This window comes from Nerophis ophidion, linkage group LG17, assembly GCF_033978795.1.
Source record: "Nerophis ophidion isolate RoL-2023_Sa linkage group LG17, RoL_Noph_v1.0, whole genome shotgun sequence".
NCBI classification, from domain to species: Eukaryota; Metazoa; Chordata; class Actinopteri; order Syngnathiformes; family Syngnathidae; genus Nerophis; species Nerophis ophidion.
Genome location: NC_084627.1, coordinates 33461471 through 33482226, shown reverse-complemented (window position 1 = coordinate 33482226; position 20756 = coordinate 33461471). Strand labels below are relative to the sequence as shown.

The following is a 20756-nucleotide window of genomic DNA, read 5'->3' as shown; positions in this document are numbered from 1 at the left end:
CTTTTAACTTAACTTAAATCCTTAGATTGTTGCCTTTCATGTGCTCATGTGTCCAGGAAATTATTTCCAGAGTTTGTAAACATGAACAAAAACAATAAAATAAATAGTAAAAAAAAAAAAAAAGAAATGACATATTACCTTACGTATTAACACCACCAACTTATGTATTGATCTGCGCTCATATGTGTTGCGTACAGACTGTGACAATGTTGACACACCAACAGTTGTACTATCCTCTCTCATTATGATGTACTTGTTAATTTTCTGTTAATAACGGCTTACCTTTAGCTGTAACGTGGTTGCATTTACACTTCCTAAACTTTATTAAGCACTTATTCCCTGGTGTTTTAAGATAACTTAGCGGTTAGTTTGGCTATCAGCTCTCTGTGTGTGTAATGTTAAGCCTCATCCTCCAGTGGTGATGTTACGTAAGATACTATTAAATGCCGTGTATTTGTCATAAGGTGAATATTATTCACTTAGGAGAGGGGCTCCACACTATGTCTGAAGACACTGCTAGCCACTTGTCAATGAGGGACTAAAAATAAATACAGTGTCAGCCACTGGGAATCAGCGTTTGTGATTGGTATTAAAAGGCATTAATCCACATCGACGATGACGTATTTTTTCACGAAAATCTGCCGATACCGATTGATGGATAAATTTCTAATTTAAACCGCCAAAATAAATGTCATGACGTGGTGCAAAGCAACTGAACCGGACACGATACTAAGGTAATGACATCTTTTAAAGGCCTACTGAAATGAGATTTTCTTATTTAAACGGGGATAGCAGGTCCATTCTATGTGTCATACTTGATCATTTCGCAATATTGCCATATTTTTGCTGAAAGGATTGAGTAGAAACACATCGACGATAAAGTCCGCAACTTTTGGTCACTAATAAAAAAGCCTTGCCTTTACCAGAAGTAGCAGATGATGTGCGCGTGACGTCACGGGTTGTAGGGCTACTCATATCCTCAGATTGTTTACAATCATAGCCAGCAGCAGCTATAGCTATTCGGACCGAGAAAGCAACAATTTACCCATTAATTTGAGCGAGGATGAAAGATTTGTGGATGAGGAAATTTAGAGTGAAGGACTAGAGAAAAAGAAAAAAGTAAAAAAAAAAAAAGGCGATTGCAGTGGGAGCGATTCAGATGTTATTAGACACATTTATTAGAATCATTTTGGAAAATCCCTTATCTGCCTATTGTGTTGCTAGTGTTTTAGTGAGATTAAATAGTACCTGAAAGTCGGAGGGGTGTGGCCACGGGTTGTTGACGCCAGAGTCTCTGACGGAAGTCTCGGCAGCTGCAGCAGGATGGAAGCTCCGCTGATGATATTGAGAGGCAACGTATTACCACAATTTTCTCACCGAAAACTGCCGGTTGACATGTAGTCGTGATCCATGTTCACTTGACCGTTCTCATCCATTGTAAAGCTTCATCTTCGGGAATTTTAAACAAGGAAACACCGGCTGTGTTTTTGTGGCTAAAGGCTAAAAGCTTCCCACCTCCATCTTTCTACTTTGACTTCTCCAATATTAATTGAACAAATTGCAAAAGATTCCAGCAACACAGATGTCCAGAATACTGTGTAATTATGCAATTAAAGCAGACTACTTATAACTTGGATCGGGCTGGAAAATAACGTCCGCTACAACCGGTGACGTCAAACGCACGTGTCATCGCACGCGTCATCACACCGCGACATTTTCAACAAGACACTTCGCGGGAAATTTAAAATTGCAATTTAGTAAACTAAAAAGGCCGTATTGGCATGTGTTGCAATGTTAATATTTCATCATTGATATATAAACTATCAGACTGCGTGGTCGGTAGTAGTGGATTTCAGTAGGCCTTTAATTAATCCATCAAAAAGTGAAAACAAAAGGCGCTCACAGCGGAGGTACAAAACTTGGCTAAGAAAACAATTACTATACTATTACTATAACGTAAACTATGGACATGAAAACATGAACTAAAAAAACTCACTAAACTGTGGCTTGAATAAACAAAAAAAAAATACGTGGCAAGAAAAGAGCAGCATGAACTATGACCTGGACAGAGTACTCAGAGTGTCAAGAGTGCAGAGCATGAAAGTGTTGTTGCCTGGCAGACTACCTGGCAACTACAGGCTTAAATAGCGGTCACGTGATTAACAACAGGTGCGTGAGTCGAAATGGATCAGGTGCGTGACATGAGGACAGGTGAAAACTAATGGAAACACAGCAGGGAGTGAACAAACAGGAACTGACAAAATCCAAAAACCAAACAGAACATAGCCTGTGATGATCCAAGACTTGGATCATGTCATGTTCTGGGTTTGTTTCTGTTTTGTTATCACTTCCTGTTTGATATTTGACGTCCTTAATTCCCGGTGGCACTTCCTGTTATGTTTCTGTTGTCTTAGTAACTCATTAGTGTCACCTATCTCTTGTTTGTCATCGCACAGCTGATTTGATTAGTTATCTCCCTATATAAGCCTGACTTCTTTTGCCATTCGGCCTCGGACTCTTGTTTGCGTTTATGCTACAGATGACGTCGCTCTTTCCGCATTGTGGTAAAAACTACTTTGGTATACTTGTTAGCTTCCACGCTATTCCTGTTTTGTGTTTGTCCCTAGCTTCCACGCCAGCGCTTTCAGTTTCTTTTGTTCTTTCTAGCCCATATGCTAGTTCTGTTGGTTTTTGTTAGTGCCTTCATGCAAGTGCCTTTGTTTTTAGTTTGTTTTATAGTGTTAATAAATGATTATCCTTACCCTCGCGCTGTGTTCCATCTTCGCTGCACTCCACGAGAGAAAAACACTTCACCACGATGCCAGCTAAGCGTCACATAGCCAAGCTAAACATGATCACCAGGACATAACAACAAACCTAATTTTCCCGTAATTCCACATTTTTCATAAAGCATATAAGTTCAACTTCAGCTCTTCAGCATTGACATTCACAAATATGATGATTTATTCACTGTCTCTTATTATTATCATTACAAAAAAAAAAAATAGTTTTCCTTTACAACCAATTTAGAATGACATGTTACTACTGTTCTAGAATTTTGCAGCATATACCAATATTCACTCTTTGCAGGTACCACTGGCGCACCAAAGCCACGGAGACATAATAGATTATGAAATAACATGGGTGCCCACCAAGACCCCTGACAGACAAGAGAAATCTAGTGTGACGCACCCGAAGAACAGTTTCGCCCTCGGTCTGAACTCCACGGACGAGTATGCAGTCAGTGTCACAGCCAGGAATTGCAATGGAAGCTCTTCTCCTTCATCCGTAACAATCCCCATCCTCAATCCAGGTATGATGAGCAGCCGGAAAGTCAAATGTATTATCTGGTCAGAGACAAATATTGACTATTTAAATAAACGTAAATAAAAGTCCACTTACAGCAGAGCTGACCGGAGCACCACTATTCCACCCACAAAATCCAATCGATAACCATTCAAAAAGCGCCAACAATAGTCACTTTACATTTTGTGAATATTAACCAAATATTAGTGATATTGTTATTATAAACGTTAGGATAGGATAGGTCTTTATTGTCATTGCACAAGTACAACAAAACTTTGTTTTCAGCACAAACCTGTTCAAGATTAGACAAACAAACAGTGTACAGGGTTACAGAACAAGAACGCTGATGGATCGCCATAAGGCGCCCCGTAAAAGATGGGAAAAAGGTCAACGCTGGGGAAGTATGAGTAAAAAAATACAATCTAGACTGGGCTCCTATGGGGGCCCATTCTGGAGTGGGAAAAAGCCTCCATAGCAAAGCACATATACATATTACAACATACATCTCGACATATCTAGCAACAGAGGGAAGGTATTTCAAGGTCATGGTGGTAGGCCGCAGCTCTTCAGGCACTGACCATCCATTCATCACCCCTACGGGATTTGTGTAAGTATTTATAGCATCACTTCCGTTTATTGATTGATTGATTGAAACTTTTATTAGTATATTGCACAGTACAGTACACATTTCGTACAATTGACCACTAAATGGTAACACCCAAATAGGTTTTTCAACTTGTTAAAGTCGGGGTCCATGTTAATCAATAGATGTTACTATGTTTACATCATCCCGGAGTTGGGGCACGATGGCGAGCGCCTGGTGGCCGGGCCTGTCCTCATGGGGCCCGGCCGGGCACAGCCCGAAGAGGCAACGTGGGTCATCCCTCCAATGGGCTCACCACTCATAGGAGGGGCCATAGAGGTCGGGTGCATTGTGAGCTGGGCGGCAGCCGAAGGCAGGGCACTTGGCGGTCCGATCCTCGGCTACAGAAGCTGGCTCTTGGGACGTGGAACGTCACCTCACTGGGGGGGAAGGAGCCTGAGCTAGTCCGCGAGATAGAAAAGTTCCGGCTGGATATAGTCGGACTCACCTCGACGCACAGCAAGGGCTCTGGAACCAGTTCTCTCGAAAGGGACTGGACCCTCTTCCACTCTGGCGTTGCCGGCAGTGAGAGGCGACGGGCTGGGGTGGCAATTCTCGTTGCCCCCCGGCTAAAAGCCTGCACGTTTGAGTTCAACCCACTGGATGAGAGGGTAGCTTCCCTTCGCCTTCGGGTGGGGGGACGGGTCCTGACGGTTGTTTGTGCTTACGCACCAAACAGCAGTTCAGAATACCCACCCTTTTTGGGTACACTCGAGGGAGTACTGGAAAGTGCTCCCCCGGGTGATTCCCTTGTCCTATAGGGGGACTTCAACGCTCATGTTGGCAACAACAGTGAAACCTGGAGAGGCGTGATTGGGAAGAATGGTCGCCCGGATCTAAACCCGAGTGGTGTTTTGTTATTGGACTTTTGTGCTCGTCACGGATTGTCCATAACAAACACCATGTTCAAACATAAGGGTGTCCATATGTGCACTTGGCACCAGGACACCCTAGGCCGCAGTTCCATGATCGACTTTGTAGTTGTGTCATCGGATTTGCGGCCTCATGTTCTGGACACTCGGGTAAGGAGAGGGGCGGAGCTTTCTACCGATCACCACCTGGTGGTGAGTTGGCTGCGATGGTGGGGGAGGATGCCGGACAGACCTGGCAGGCCCAAGCGCATTGTGAGGGTCTGCTGGGAAGGTTGTTGGTGCCTGTCGTGGTGGTAATCCCAGAACCCGTTGGTGGACACCAGCAGTGAGGGATGCCGTCAAGCTGAAGAAGGAGTCCTATCGGGTTATTTTGGCCCATAGGACTCTGGAGGCAGTGGACGGGTACCGACGGGCCAAGCGGTGTGCAGCTTTCGCGGTCGCGGAGGCAAAAACTCGGACATGGGAAGAGTTCGGGGAAGCCATGGAAAACGACTTCCGGACGGCTTTGAAGCGATTCTGGACCACCATACCCCGCCTCAGGAAGGGGAAGCAGTGCACTATCAACACCGTGTATGGTGCGGATGGTGTCCTGCTGACCTCAACTGCGGATGTTGTGGATAGGTGGAAGGAATACTTCGAAGACCTCCTCAATCCCATCAACACATCTTCCTTTGAGGAAGCGGTGCCTGGGGAATCTGTGGTGGACTCTCCTATTTCTGGGGCTGAGGTCGCTGAGGTAGTTAAAAAGCTCCTCGGCGGAAAGGCCCCGGGGGTAGATCAGATCCGCCCGGAGTTCCTTAAGGCTCTGGATGCTGTGGGGCTGTCTTGGTTGACAAGACTCTGCAGCATCGCGTGGACATCGGGGGCGGTACCTCTGGATTGGCAGACCGGGGTGGTGGTCCCTCTCTTTAAGAAGGGGGACCGGAGGGTGTGTTCCAACTATCGTGGGATCACACTCCTCAGCCTTCCCGATAAGGTTTATTCAGGTGTACTGGAGAGGAGGCTTCGCCGGATAGTCGAACCTCGGATTCAGGAGGAACAGTGTGGTTTTCGTCCTGGTCGTGGAACTGTGGACCAGCTCTATACTCTCGGCAGGGTTCTTGAGGGTGCATGGGAGTTTGCCCAACCAGTCTACATGTGCTTTGTGGACTTGGAGAAGGCATTCGACCGTGTCCCTCGGGAAGTCCTGTGGGGAGTGCTCAGAGAGTATGGGGTACCGGGCTGTCTTATTGTGGCAGTCCGCTCCCTGTATGATCAGTGTCAGAGCTTGGTCCGCATTGCTGGCAGTAAGTCGGACACGTTTCCAGTGAGGGTTGGACTCCGCCAAGGCTGTCCTTTGTCACCGATTCTGTTCATAACTTTTATGGACAGAATTTCTAGGCGCAGCCAAGGCGTTGAGGGGATCCGGTTTGGTGGCCATGGGATTAGGTCTCTGCTTTTTGCAGATGATGTAGTCCTGACGGCTTCATCTGGCCGGGATCTTCAGCTCTCACTGGATCGGTTCGCAGCCGAGTGTGAAGCGACCGGAATGAGAATCAGTACCTCCAAGTCCGAGTCCATGGTTCTCGCCCGGAAAAGGGTGGGGTGCCATCTCCGGGTTGGGGAGGAGACCCTGCCCCAAGTGGAGGAGTTCAAGTACCTAGGAGTCTTGTTCACGAGTGGGGGAAGAGTGGATCGTGAGATCGACAGGCGGATCAGTGCGGCGTCTTCAGTAATCCGGACGTTGTATCGATCCGTTGTGGTGAAGAAGGAGCTGAGCCGGAAGGCAAAGCTCTCAATTTACCGGTCGATCTACGTTCCCATCCTCACCTATGGTCATGAGCTTTGGGTCATGACCGAAAGGATAAGATCACAGGTACAAGCGGCTGAAATGAGTTTCCTCCACCAGGTGGCGGGGCTCTCCCTTAGAGATAGGGTGAGAAGCTCTGCCATCCGGGAGGAACTCAACGTAAAGCCGCTGCTCCTCCACATTGAGAGGAGCCAGATGAGGTGGTTCGGGCATCTGGTCAGGATGCCACCCGAACGCCTCCCTAGGGAGGTGTTTAGGGCACGTCCAGCTGGTAGGAGGCCACGGGGAAGACCCAAGACACGTTGGGAAGACTATGTCTCCCGGCTGGGCTGGGAACGCCTCGGGATCCCCCGGGAAGAGCTAGACGAAGTGGCTGGAGAGAGGGAAGTCTGGGCTTCCCTGCTTAGGCTGCTGCCCCTGCGACCCGACCTCGGATAAGCGGAAGATGATGGATGGATGGATGCAACTTGTTAAAGTCGGGGTCCACGTTAATCAATTGATGTTCCTATGTTTACATCATAGAGTGGTCTGCTATTTCCCAATTTCCCTGCTCCTGTTAAGTTTATTGTAGCTCCTAAAAAATGCCTCTCAACCGGAAAGTAGATGGCTGAGAATATAATCGGACAAGTTTGGACACTTTGACCTCCATTAAGGATCTGGAACTGGCGAGAAAGACACGGAAAGCGCTTGCTTGCTTTTCATGTCTTTTAAGTAATCTTCACCTTTAAGTAATGTTACCATTGTCACGTGGTGCTCGCATCGTGGTGCGCGTTTTGTCACCCCAAAATGCAGAATGGACCAATCGGACGAGAATTGCAGGTAAGAGCTCAGTTTAATAAAAAAATAAAAAAAACACTGGTACAAAAAGGCAAAAGAAAGCGCGTGCTTACGCACGGGAAGCTAAAGCTAAACTAGCATTAGCATTAGCCAACACCTTCTAATTTGGTAATGAAAACTACTGCTAAGATGCACATTGTAATCAAACAGCGAGTGTGTAATAGATAGATAGATAGGACTTTATTGATTCCTTCAGGAGAGTTCCCTCAGGAAAATTGAAATAAGTACAGTACTTTCATTTTAAACACTTAAAAAGACTCAACAAAAGACATGACTGGCATATTGAACCTAACAGCAAAGACTACTTCCTGACATATCAAGTATGAACTGATCTAAATGCATACTTGCAAATGACATTAAGAAGTGTAAGAAAACAATAACTGGACATCACAGTTATTATCAGCTCATGTTTCAATATGCAAAAAATAACATTTTATAATGAAACAAATGAACATATATAACCACATGAACACAGAGAAAAGTACAGAACATTGGCACCGTATCGATTCCAAGGTCCTGGAATTGGTACCTTACATTGGTTCCAATGTGAAAGGTACCCATCACTACATTTTTAGTTTGATGAACTCATGTTGACGTTCATAAACTCTCCTGGATTCCCATGGAGGCATATCAGGTGGTATGTAATGTATTTGAATTTGATTTTCAAAATAAATCAGTCAATCAATCAATCAAACCAATAAGCCAGGGGTAGGGAACCTATGGCTCCAGAGCCAGATGCGGCTCTTTTGATGACTGCATCTGGCTCTCAGATAAATCTTAGCTGGCATTGCTTAACACGATAAGTAATGAATAATTCCGCTGGTAATCACAGTGTTGAAAATAAAGTTCAAATGATAAAACATTCTCATGCATTTTAATCCAACCATCTGTTGATCGCACCTGTCCAAGATGTCGCATTAATGGTAAGAAGTATAATATTTATTATTGGTTAACTTTAGAATAACAATGTTATTAAAAAGAACAAGAGATGTATTATACTCTAAAAATGTTGGTCTTACTTAAAAATGCACGCATTTAGTTGTATTCAAAGTTAAAAAATACTATATGGCTCTCACGGAAATACATTTTTGAAATATTTGGCTTTCATGGCTCTCTCAGCCAAAAAGTTTCCCCACCCCTGCAATAAGCTATCTATCAAGAACACATAAGATGTCAAGAAAGAAGATTTATTCACATTTATCTGAATTTAAACCTATTCGAAAGTATCAATCTAAATTAAACATTGTTATTATCTTGTTTATTTAACATTAACACATCACACTCAACATTTCATTTTCCTCATAACTGACCTTTTCGCAGGTGTCTTTATTTATAACTCTATGGTTATCAATTGTCGATACTTTTGTACTGCAAGTATTTAGGTTGGGAATTGATTGATTGAAACTTTTATTAGTAGATTGCACAGTACAGTACATATTCCATACAATTGACCACTAAATGGTAACACCCGAATCATTTTTTTCAACTTTTTTAAATCGGGATCCACGTTAATCAATTCATGGTAAGTAGCCATAATGTTGCTGTCCCCTTGTAACTTTAAAGGGGAACATTATCACAATTTCAAAAGGGTTAAAAACAATAAAAATCAGTTCCCAGTAGCTTGTTGTATTTTTTGAAGTTTTTTTCTAAATTTCACCGGTCCCCGTATATCCCTAGAAAAACTTTAAAGTGCTTGATTTTCGATATTTGCGATGCGACTATCCATTTCCCTGTGACGTCATACAGTGCTGCCAATGTAAACAAACAACGGCGAATACCACAGCAAGATATAGCGACATTAGCTCGGATTCAGAACTCGGATTTCAACGACTTAAGCGATTTAACAGATTACGCATGTATTGAAACGGATGGTTGGAATTTGAAAGTATTGAAGAAGAAACTGAAGCTATTGAGCGAATAGCTATTGACGCTATTCATAGCCATAGCATGGCCGAATAGCTGCGTTAGCATATCGCGGTAAAATATGCGGACCAAACGATCAGGACTTTCGCATCTCGTGACACTGGAGCAACTTAAATCCTTCAATTGGTAAGTGTTTTTTTCGCATTAAATGTGGGTGGAAGTAAACGTAATATAGTTGCAAATGCATCTGCAGGTTATCTATACATCTCTGTGCCATGTCTGCTTTAGCACCGCCGGTAAATAGCATGTTAGCATCGATTAGCGTACCATGTTAGCATCGATTAGCTGGCAGTCAACATCAACAAAACTCACGTTTGTGATTTCGTTGACTTTATAGTTGCAAATGCATCTGCAGGTTATCCATACATCTCTGTGCCATGTCTGCTTTAGCACCACCGGTAAATAGCATGTTAGCGTTGATTAGCGTAGCATGTTAGCATCAATTAGCTGGCAGTCACGCCGCAACCAAATATGTCTGATTAGCGCTTAAGTCAACATCAACGAAACTCACCTTTGTGATTTAGTTGAATTTATCGTTGCAAATGCAGCTGCAGGTTATCCCTACATCTCTGTGCCATGTCTGTCATCGCCGGTCAAATGTGGAGACACTCTGGCACATTCAATGGGGGTCTGGCGGCAGACATTTTCGCATCTTCGGGCCAGTGGTGCAACTTGAATCCCTCCCTGTTAGTGTTGTTACACCCTCCGACAACACACCGACAAGGCATGATGTCTCCAAGGTTCCAAAAAATAGTCAAAAAAACGGAAAATAACAGAGCTGAGACCCGGTGTTTGTAATGTGTTGAAAATGAAAATGGCGGCTGTATTACCTCGGAGACGTCACGTTCTGACGTCATCGCAAAAAGAGCGATAAACAGAAAGGCCTTTAATTCGCCAAAATTCACCCATTTAGAGTTCGGAAATCGGTTAAAAAAATAGATGGTCTTTTTTCTGCACCATCAAGGTATATATTGACGCTTACATAGTTCTGGTGATAATGTTCCCCTTTAAATCTTCACTTCCAGGCGGCGGTGTGATTAAATCTTCCAGGATACTCGGCAGTAATGGCGGGTTCAACCTATTCTGGTCTCCCAGTCCCTCAGCCAGCTGCGGTTTTATCGTTGATTGGCGTCCGTTTGTAGGGACATCTGGGGTGGACTGGCTCAGGGTCCCTCCCACTGAAACTAATGTCAATATACATTCAAGTGAGTATACGATTCATAATTTACCTTAAAACTGTTCATCTTATGTTTCTTTTTTATTCAATACAACTTGACATGTGTGACTGAGGAGTTATGTTTTAATTTTGACATAGTGAATTTGCACATTGGGCCTAAAACAAAAAAACAAAAAAAAAACGGTATTATCTACAGCATGTTTTTTAACTCTTCTTTCAACTTACAAAAACAGTGTTAAATATATGCAATGATACCTTCTTTATGTATGCATCGTGTTTTGCGCCTAAATATTGCCCTGGTTTTCATTTAACTTCTTGTATGGCCAAACATTGTGCATGAGAAAACAGTCCGTATGCCAGCGTAACAGAGGTCATCTTGTACACATGTCTGTTAAAAAACTTCACTCCCTAATGTCTCAAATTACCCTTTTTGTCCAGATGTGAGACATTTTACTAACAAGTTCTCCTGTCGTATTTATTGAATCCTGAAAATGAACATGGCAGTAATATCCTATACTATCAATTAGTTTTTGAAAAATCGATAGGTAAGTAACCGTACTTGGATTGCCCGCTTTCCATCGCCAGACTCTACATGCCCCCAACCCCTTTATAAACAGTGTGAAAAAAGGCATGTAAAATTACTATTTTGATTGCTTGATTCCATGTTTTTGTCCTTTTTTTTTCATGACTACTTAATAACTGATATGGTTAACATTATAAGCAAAAAAGAACAATAAAAAGATCGCCATTTCCAGACTTTCCTAATTTTCCTTCTTGTCTTCCTGAGACACCATTACCTGTGTTTGCTCAAGCTCTCTCAGCATCTTGAGGAAAACATCAGTAGAAAAGGATGCAATACTTTCTTTTTCTCTCATTTTTGAGTGCTGGGTCTGCTCCTCTTTCTCTGATTTTCCAGCAAATGTTGCAGGTCTTTATTTCTTCAAAAGTGGTCGTGATTTTCAGGATCAAATTTGGACTGAATTCTTAAAATTGTTTCCATCCCAAAATCCGAACAAAACACTTCTTCTTTAAAGTCAGTAGGGATGATACTCGAAACCGGTTTTCCCGGTTGTTCGATAAGAAAAGAAACGAGTCCTCGGACTCGAACCCCTTTTTGATAACCAGTACCCATTATCGAGACCACTATAGTAAAGAAAAAGAGTTGGTTCTTTATTCGAATCCGTCCCGACCAGAAATGCTCCGTGAGACATCACAAGAAACGACGTCACGTAGCTCAGTCATTAGGCGCAGATAGCAAAAGCTGGAAAACAACGGACGGGAAAAAGCACTCCAAGGTGTAATAAAGTTAAAAACAAAAGACATAATCTAATGAATAACTTTACTGAGAGATTTGAGCAGGGTACAAACACACAACTTTTCTCTTCATAGAATTTTCTTTCAGTAAAGAAATAAAGTGCAAAAATGTTTACAGTTATAGCAGCACAATTAGCCCCGAACGGGCTAACATCACGACTAACGAGTTCACGTCCGATTCGCCTTGGGACTCTCTGTCAGAGTATCAGCGCTGGGGTCCAGTGCACCACAGTTTTGCGTTGTCGTTCGGTTCTTCGGCGGAGTGCTTCAGAAGCCACCGGGTCCCTTGTCTCCCCGGCTCGGACTGTTTACTGCGGCGCCGGGGGAGGAAGCGAGCGAGAGAGAGACACACACACACAATGACAGAGAGAGCTCGAGAGAGAGAGCGAGCAGGCGGGAGAGCGCGTGCAGGTCTAGTGGAAAAGCGGCAAAACCTTTCTCTGCCTACATCACGCAAGTGACGTCAATGTTCGGCCCTCGAGAGCCACATGCCACATCGTGATTGGTAGATTCCTTCAGCTCCGCACACAACGATGTCAAGCACCATTCATATAAAACTCGCGGGCTGCACTAACATTAAACTTTCATATTAGGGTGGGGGCCGCAAAATAGAGTTTTGCGGGCCGCAATTGGCCCGCGGGCCGCGCATCTGAGACCCCTGCTTTAAATGCTGTGTGAAAATATTGTGATTCGGGATGAAGATGCTACCAAAACACATATTATGCAATATGAAATTGCCTCCAGTCTTCTGTAATTGACGTCAGTAGGTTGATGCAGGCCCGCCCATCTTTTTTAGGTCCAGAACTATGAAAAAGTGCCTTAGATGTGCACTTTAAGAGTCTGCGCTGGAAATAGAGTTGACTGCAGACTTTTAACTTGAAGTCTATAGGGCTGTCACATCATTTAAAGACAGTGGCGGGCTGTGCGTTTTTTTACCAAGGCCTTCAGTGATGTCCTACTTAGTCCAACTTCACCTCTCAAAATACCGTATTTATGTCACCACATGGATACGGCTGGAGATACTGTACAGAAATCCCCTCAAGAGTGTACAAAACTGTCTATTTTTCGGCGCATTTAGGATTCAATAAACCCGCTTCAGCGATTAAAACATATCTTACGTGGTACTGTCAAAATTAAAAGAATTGTATAAAACAAATTAAAGTCCTACTGAAATGAGATTTTCTTATTTAAACGGGGATAGCAGGTCCATTCTATGTGTCATACTTGATCATTTTGCGATATTGCCATATTTTCGCTGAAAGGATTTAGTAGAGAACTTTTGGTCGCTAATAGAAAAGCCCTGCCTTTACCGGAAGTATGTGCGTGTGACGTCACGAGTTGCAGGGCTCCACACATATTCACATTGTTTACAATGGGAGCCACCAGCAGTAAGAGCTATTCGGATCAAGAAAACGACAATTTCCCCATTTAATTTGAGCGAAGATGAAAGATTCGTGGGAGGAAGCGGGAGTACCCGGAGGGTGGGGATAGGTTGATTGGCAACACTAAATTGGCCCTAGTGTGTGAATGTGAGTGTGAATGTTGTCTGTCTATCTGTGTTGGCCCTGCGATGAGGTGGCGACTTGTCCAGGGTGTACCCCGCCTTCCGCCCGATTGTAGCTGAGATAGGCGCCAGCGCCCCCCGCGACCCCGAACGGGAATAAGTGGCAGAAAATGGATGGATGGATGAAAGATTTGTGTTTGACGATATTGATAGCGAAGGACTACAAAAAAAAGGTGATTGCATTGGGACGGATTCAGAAGGTTTTAGACACATTTACTAGGATAATTCTGGGAAATCCCTTATCTTTCTATTGTGTTGCTAGTGTTTTAGTGAGATTAAATAGTACCTGATAGTTGGAAGGGTGTGGTGTCCACGGGTGTCTTGAGGCCAGTGTCTGATGGAAGTCGACGGCAGCTGTACGTACGACTCAAGCTCAGCTGATCTCCGGTAAGTGGCAACTTTTTACCACAATTTTCTCACCGAAAACTGCTGGTTGACATTTGGTCGGGATCCATGTTCGCTTGACCACTCTGATCCATAGTAAAATTTCACCTCCGGGAATTTTACACAAGGAATCACTGTGTGTTTGTGTGGCTAAAGGCTAAAGCTTCCCAACTCCATCTTTCTACTTTGACTTCATCATTATCAATTGAACAAATTGCAAAAGATTTAGCAACACAGATGTCCAAAATACTGTGTAATTATGCAGTTAAAGCAGACGACTTTTAGCCGCAAGTCGTGCAGCGGTATAGCTCGGTTGGTAGAGTGGCCGTGCCAGCAACTTGAGGGTTCCAGGTTCAATCCCCGCTTCCGCCATCCTAGTCACTGCCGTTGTGTCCTTGGGCAAGACACTTTACCCACCTGCTCCCAGTGCCACCCACACTGGTTGAAATGAAACTTAGATATTGGGTTTCACTATGTAAAGCGCTTTGAGTCACTAGAGAAAAAGTGCTATATAAATATAATTCACTAATATTTCCTTACAGTCCATGACGTCACGCGTATGCGTCATCATTCCGCGACGTTTTCAACAATAAACACCGAAGGAAATTTAAAATTGCAATTTAGTAAACTAAACAGGCCGTATTGGCATGTGTTGCAATGTTGATATTTCATCATTCATATATAAACTATCAGACTGCGTGGTCGGTAGTAGTGGGTTTCAGTAGGCCTTTAAACATGAAAAAAATAAGAAATAAAATTGAACTCAAAATTTATAGCACCCAGAGGTACCCCTCGTAGTTGTTTGATTCATGTGGAAAGTGGCGAGCAAACTATTTCACCGCCGATGTTGTGCCAAAATGTGATTGCCTGCCAAAAATGTATTTCCTTTGCGGGAGCGCGCACCGCTCGCTAAACCTGCATTACTTGGCTTCGTCAGTCCACAGCAGATTATTAGGTGTAAGACAAACACTTCATCTTTGTGGTTATTGTACCGGTGAGTTTTCTGTGGCTTTCTATGACTCGTCAGGCTCTGGTGCCACATCCTGTTTTCCCAACTTGTGATTGGATACTTGGGACTCCCAAGTGAGTATCCAATCACAGCCTCGTCAACATCATTAACGGTGTTCCAAAAAAGATCAGTTAGAATAATACATAGTGTTGGATATAGAGAACATACAAATCCTTTATTTATTGATTCAAAAATACTGAAATTCCATGACATAGTGAACTTGCAAACAGCTAAAATGATACACAAAGCAAACTATAACCTGCTACCCAAGAATATACAACAATTCTTCTCAAAAAAAGAGGCGAAATCTAATCTTAGAGAAAAATGTAGTTTAAAACATTTGTATGCACGTACAACACTTAAGACCTTCAGTACATCAGAATTAAATTATGGAATGGATTAAGCAAAGAAATCAAACAATGTACCAATATGATCCACTTTAAGAAACTCTTCAAACTGAAAGTGTTTACAAAGTACAAAGAAGAAGAACCCTGACAAACATTCTCAATTTATTTCATCCATCCATCAATTCATTCATTCTCAAAATAATCTTACTTATCTCATCATATGAAATATGACTTACTCCACCAATTATTATTATTAAATTATTATTATTATGTATTTATTTATTTTTATTGTGATTACTTATGGAGTATATTGTGAATAAATAGAGAACAGGAAGTGAAAAAAAGTTTAAGCAACTCTTATGTAAAAGAAAAGGGGTAGGATTAAATAAACTCTGCTTCTTCCTACTTCTTTTCAAACATGTTGAAATGAAAAACTGGAAATTGTGATGTATCATGTTTTATGTTTGCATGTTCGAAATAAACTCAAACTCTAAATCAGACTACCTAGATAGCCTTCTGTCAACAACTTGTGATCTGATTGGCTATTGCAACTGTCTATCAACTGCATGTGTTCTCAAATTCAACCGCTAACTGTCCCGGGTGTGGCTCTGCTCCCAGTGAGTATCCAATCCCACGATATGTAAATGTCACGTTCAACGTGAGGCCAGCTAGAAGGCCTTACAGACAACAATTCATGATCTGATTGGCTATCGCAATGATCTATCAACTGTATGTACCTGTTCACTTACAGTGCGCGGACACCTGCATTGTTGATTCTGAAGGCCCCTGGCAGATTTTGTACAGCACGGCAACACAAGCTAGCTGAATGTTGATTGGATACTAACTCTAACCTAAAAACAGCAACACTGGAAGGAGCATAATATGACATGAAGAGAATATGAATACTTTTATATATTGAGGGAAAGTAAATAAAAAAATTATTTTATCTTTAATTATGATCATAATTTCCGGTTATGTTAGGCCAGCAGAAAAGGTCTGGCTGGCCCTGACGGCACACCACTGTTTAAAAACCTCTATGCCACATTTTTTCAACCTTTTCTTTTCATTGAAAAAAATCGAGAGGCACACCACCCTCAGAAAACATTTAAAAAGATTAAACTTAGCAGCCGATATTGACAGTAAAAAGTTGTTTTCGTAATTGTTGGATATGAATTCAAACCATAACCAACCATGCATCACTATAGCGCTTGTCTCAAAGTAGGTGTACCGTCACGACCTGTCACATCCCGCCGTGACTTAATTTTGAGTTGTTTTGCTTTTTTCCTGTGTGTAGTGTTTTAGTTCTTGTCTTGCGCTCCCATTTTGTTGATTGTCATTTCATGTACGGATGTACTTTGTGGACGCCGTCTGCTGCTCCACACGCTGTAAGTCTTTGCTGTTGTCCAGCATTCTGTTTTTGTTTACTTTGCCGACAGTTCAGTTTTAGCTTCGTTTTGCATAGCCATCCCAAAGCTTCAATGCCTTTTCTTAGCAGCACTTGCCTTTTGTTTATTTTTGGTTTCAGCATTAAATACCTTTTTACCTGCAAACTGCTTTCCGCTGTCGTCTGCATATTGTGATTACAACAAACCATGTTCCTGATATCCACAAAGCAATTAGCTACCTGCTGCCACCCACTGATAAGGAAGAGTATTACATCGTTACTCTGCCGATCTCTAGACAGCACAGACACTCAACAACGGCACGTTATTTGCGGATTATAATTACTGGTTTGCAAAAAACATTTTTAACCAGAGTAGGTGAAACTACATAATCTCCCACGGCACACCAGACTGTATCGTGGTAGAAAAACACTGATCTATGCAGTGGAGGTCTGCACTTTGAATGAGAGTTGAAAGGTTGTCTACATGATGTGACTTTATGCTACGCCACTTCAAACCTGGTGCGTGAATTCAACACGACATTGATGACAACTCTTGTCTTTGCCTCGTCTTCCCTAGAAAGCTTGGAAGAAGGCGTGAGATACTTGCTGTCAGTACATGCCTGCACACAAGGAGCTCCAGTGCTTCTGGAGAGAAGAGAAGGATACATCAAAGAGAAAAGTAAGCAACAGTACATTTGTTGTCGGTGCATGGGTGGTAAAATACTGATTGACGCTTCCCTGCGTTATGTCGTCAAGTCATACCAGATGGTCTTTTCAAGCCGTTTACATGGACACAAAGGAATTTGGATGTGGAGGTAACCTGGAATCGTGTATCTCTACAAAGGCAGCCTGCTTTCATACAAGGCTATGTTCTATATTGGGTGGACAACAACAACATTGTCATGAACATCGGTACAGGTAACGTGGAACTCATTTGGTTTTTGTGATGGACGCATTTTAGTATTACTAGAGATGTGCTGTTCAGTATTTTCATGAAAATGTTTTTGATTGCCTATGCGATTAATTCCTTTGACTGTCAATCACAAACACCGATCCCCGATGCTGATATTGTATTTACTTTTAATTCGGACGGCGTGCCAGCAACCTGAGGGTTCCTGGTTCGATCCCCAGCTTCTACCAACCAACCCCAGCTTCAACCACGGACACAACATCCGTTGTGTCTTTGAGCAAGACATTTCACCCTTGCTCCTGGTAGGTCGTAGTCATACTTGACCAACCCTCCCGAATTTTCCGGGAGACTTCCAAATTTCATTGCCTCTCTCGAAAATATCCCGTATCAGCCATTCTCCCGAATTTCTCCCGATTTCCAGCCGGACATCAATTTGGGGGGGCGTGCCTTAAAGGCACTGCCTTTAGCGTCCTCGCTCACCTGAAAAGGAGACTATTTTATCAATCAATCAATCAATGTTTATTTATATAGCCCCAAATCACAAATGTCTCAAAGGACTGCACAAATCATTACGACTACAACATCCTCGGAAGAACCCACAAAAGGGCAAGGAAAACTCACACCCAGTGGGCAGGGAGAATTCACATTCAGTGGGACGCCAGTGACAATGCTGACTATGAGAAACCTTGGAGAGGACCTCAGATGTGGGCAACCCCCCCCCCTCTAGGGGACCGAAAGCAATGGATGTCGAGCGGGTCTAACATGATACTGTGAAAGTTCAATCCATAGTGGCTCCAAGACAGCAGTGAGAGTCCCGTCCACAGGAAACCATCTCAAGCGGATCAGCAGCGTAGAGATGTCCCCAATCGATACAGGCGAGCGGTCCATCCTGGGTCCCGACGAGCGGTCCATCCTGGGTCTCGACTCTGGACAGTCAGTACTTCATCCATGGTCATCGGACCGGACCCCCTCCACAAGGGAGGGGGGGACATAGGAGAAAGAAAAGAAGCGGCAGATCAACTGGTCTAAAAAGGAGGTCTATTTAAAGGCTAGAGTATACAGATGAGTTTTAAGATGAGACTTAAATGCTTCTACTGAGGTAGCATCTCGAACTGTTACCGGGAGGGCATTCCAGAGTACTGGAGCCCGAACGGAAAACGCTCTATAGCCCGCAGACTTTTTTTGAGCTCTAGGAATCACTAATAAGCCGGAGTCTTTTGAACGCAGATTTCTTGCCGGGACATACGGTACAATACAATCGGCAAGATAGGCTGGAGCTAGACCGTGTAGTATTTTATACGTAAGTAGTAAAACCTTAAAGTCACATCTTAAGTGCACAGGAAGCCAGTGCAGGTGAGCCAGTACAGGCGTAATATGATCAAACTTTCTTGTTCTTGTCAAAAGTCTAGCAGCCGCATTTTGTACCAACTGTAATCTTTTAATGCTAGACATGGGGAGACCCGAAAATAATACGTTACAGTAATCGAGACGAGATGTAACAAACGCATGGATAATGATCTCGGCGTCTTTAGTGGACAAAATGGAGCGAATTTTAGCGATATTACGGAGATGAAAGAAGGCCGTTTTAGTAACGCTTTTAATGTGTGACTCAAAGGAGAGAGTTGGGTCGAAGATAATACCCAGATTTTTTACAGAGTCACCTTGTTTTATTATTTGGTTGTCAAATGTTAAAGTTGTATTATTAAATAGAGGTCGGTGTCTAGCAGAACCGATAATCAGCATTTCCGTTTTTTTGGCATTAAGTTGCAAAAAGTTAGCGGACATCCATTGTTTAATTTCATTAAGACACGCTTCCAACTGACTACAGTCCGGCGTGTTGGTCAGCTTTAGGGGCATGTAAAGTTGGGTGTCATCAGCATAACAGTGAAAGCTAATACCGTATTTGCGTATGACGTCACCTAGCGGCAGCATGTAGATGCTGAAGAGTACAGGGCCAAGGACCGAACCCTGGGGAACTCCACACGTTACCTTAACATAGTCCGAGGTCACACTGTTATAGGAGACGCACTGCATCCTATCAGTAAGATAAGAGTTAAACCATGACAGGGCTGAGTCTGACATACCAATTCGTATTTTGATACGCTCTAATAAAATATTATGATCGACGGTATCGAAAGCAGCGCTAAGATCGAGGAGCAGCAACATAGATGACGCATCAGAGTCCATCGTTAGCAATAGATCATTAGTCAATTTTGCGAGGGCTGTCTCAGTCGAGTGATTTGCCCTGAAACCGGATTGAAAGGTTTCACATAGATTGTTAAACGCTAAGTGCTCATTTAGCTGCTCTGCAACAATTTTTTCGAGGATTTTCGAAATAAAGGGAAGGTGAGACACCGGTCGGTAGTTTACCATGAGGTCAGGATCGAGGTTAGGTCTTTTAAGGAGAGGATGAATAACCGCTTTTTTGAATGCAACGGGAACAGTGCCCGAGGAAAGTGATAAGTTTATAATATTTAGCACTGATGGACCTAATAATACAAAAAGCTCCTTGATAAGTTTCCCAGGAAGTGGGTCAAGTAAACATGTTGTTTGTTTTATTCCATTTACACGTTGTAACAATCCTTCTAATGTTATTTCATCAAAACGAGAGAAACTATTTTGGATATTTGCAGTATCCGCCGTATATACAATCGTATCTGTGTTACTATAACCCCGTTGTAGCTGGGACGCATTGTCTTTAATCTCCTTTCTAATAAGTTCAATTTTCTTATTAAAGAACTTCATAAAGTCATCTGCCGAATGGGTGGAGCTACTGGAAGGAGTCCCTTGTTGGGTTAGCGATGCTACTGTACTAAACAAAAATTTTGGATCGTTTTTATTAATGCGGATGAGATTTGAGTAATAATTAGTTTTAGCTAAGGTAAGCATGCGTTTATAAGTTATTAAACTATCACTCCATGCTTGATGGTGCACCTCAAGTTTAGTCGTGCGCCATTTGCGTTCCAGCTTTCTACATAATAATTTCTGAGCTCTAGTTTCTTCAGTAAACCATGGCGTACGCCTTTTTGGAGCCTTTTTTGACTTCAGCGGTGCTATACTATCAATGGTTACGCGCAGGGCGTTGTTAAAGTTGTTAGTGAGGTTATCAATAGAGCCCACATACTTTGGGAACGGTGCCATTACCGAGGGCAGTAGGTCCGCAAGAGTCGTCGTTGTGGCAGCATTAATGTTGCGGTTGCTATAGCAGTTATTATTATTATTAGCTTGCCGAACATGAGTCTGAACTTCGAATTTTATAAGGTAATGATCGGACATTACTTTAGTATACGGGAGTAT

General features: G+C 42.9%; 1 protein-coding gene across 2 annotated transcripts in view; it reads left to right on the top strand.

Moving 5' to 3' along the window:
- Positions 1–20756, top strand: part of LOC133536330 (oncostatin-M-specific receptor subunit beta-like) — a 106119-nt gene that overhangs the window by 63411 nt on the left and 21952 nt on the right. Inside the window, exons 10-13 of one of the 2 annotated variants that reach the window (XM_061876769.1) lie at positions 3091–3313; positions 10396–10575; positions 17127–17228; positions 17306–17467. In XM_061876769.1, coding sequence (XP_061732753.1) covers positions 3091–3313; positions 10396–10575; positions 17127–17228; positions 17306–17467 — 667 coding nt within the window. The remainder of the gene's footprint in view (positions 1–3090; positions 3314–10395; positions 10576–17126; positions 17229–17305; positions 17468–20756) is intronic. The other variant, XM_061876770.1, reaches the window with a different exon arrangement.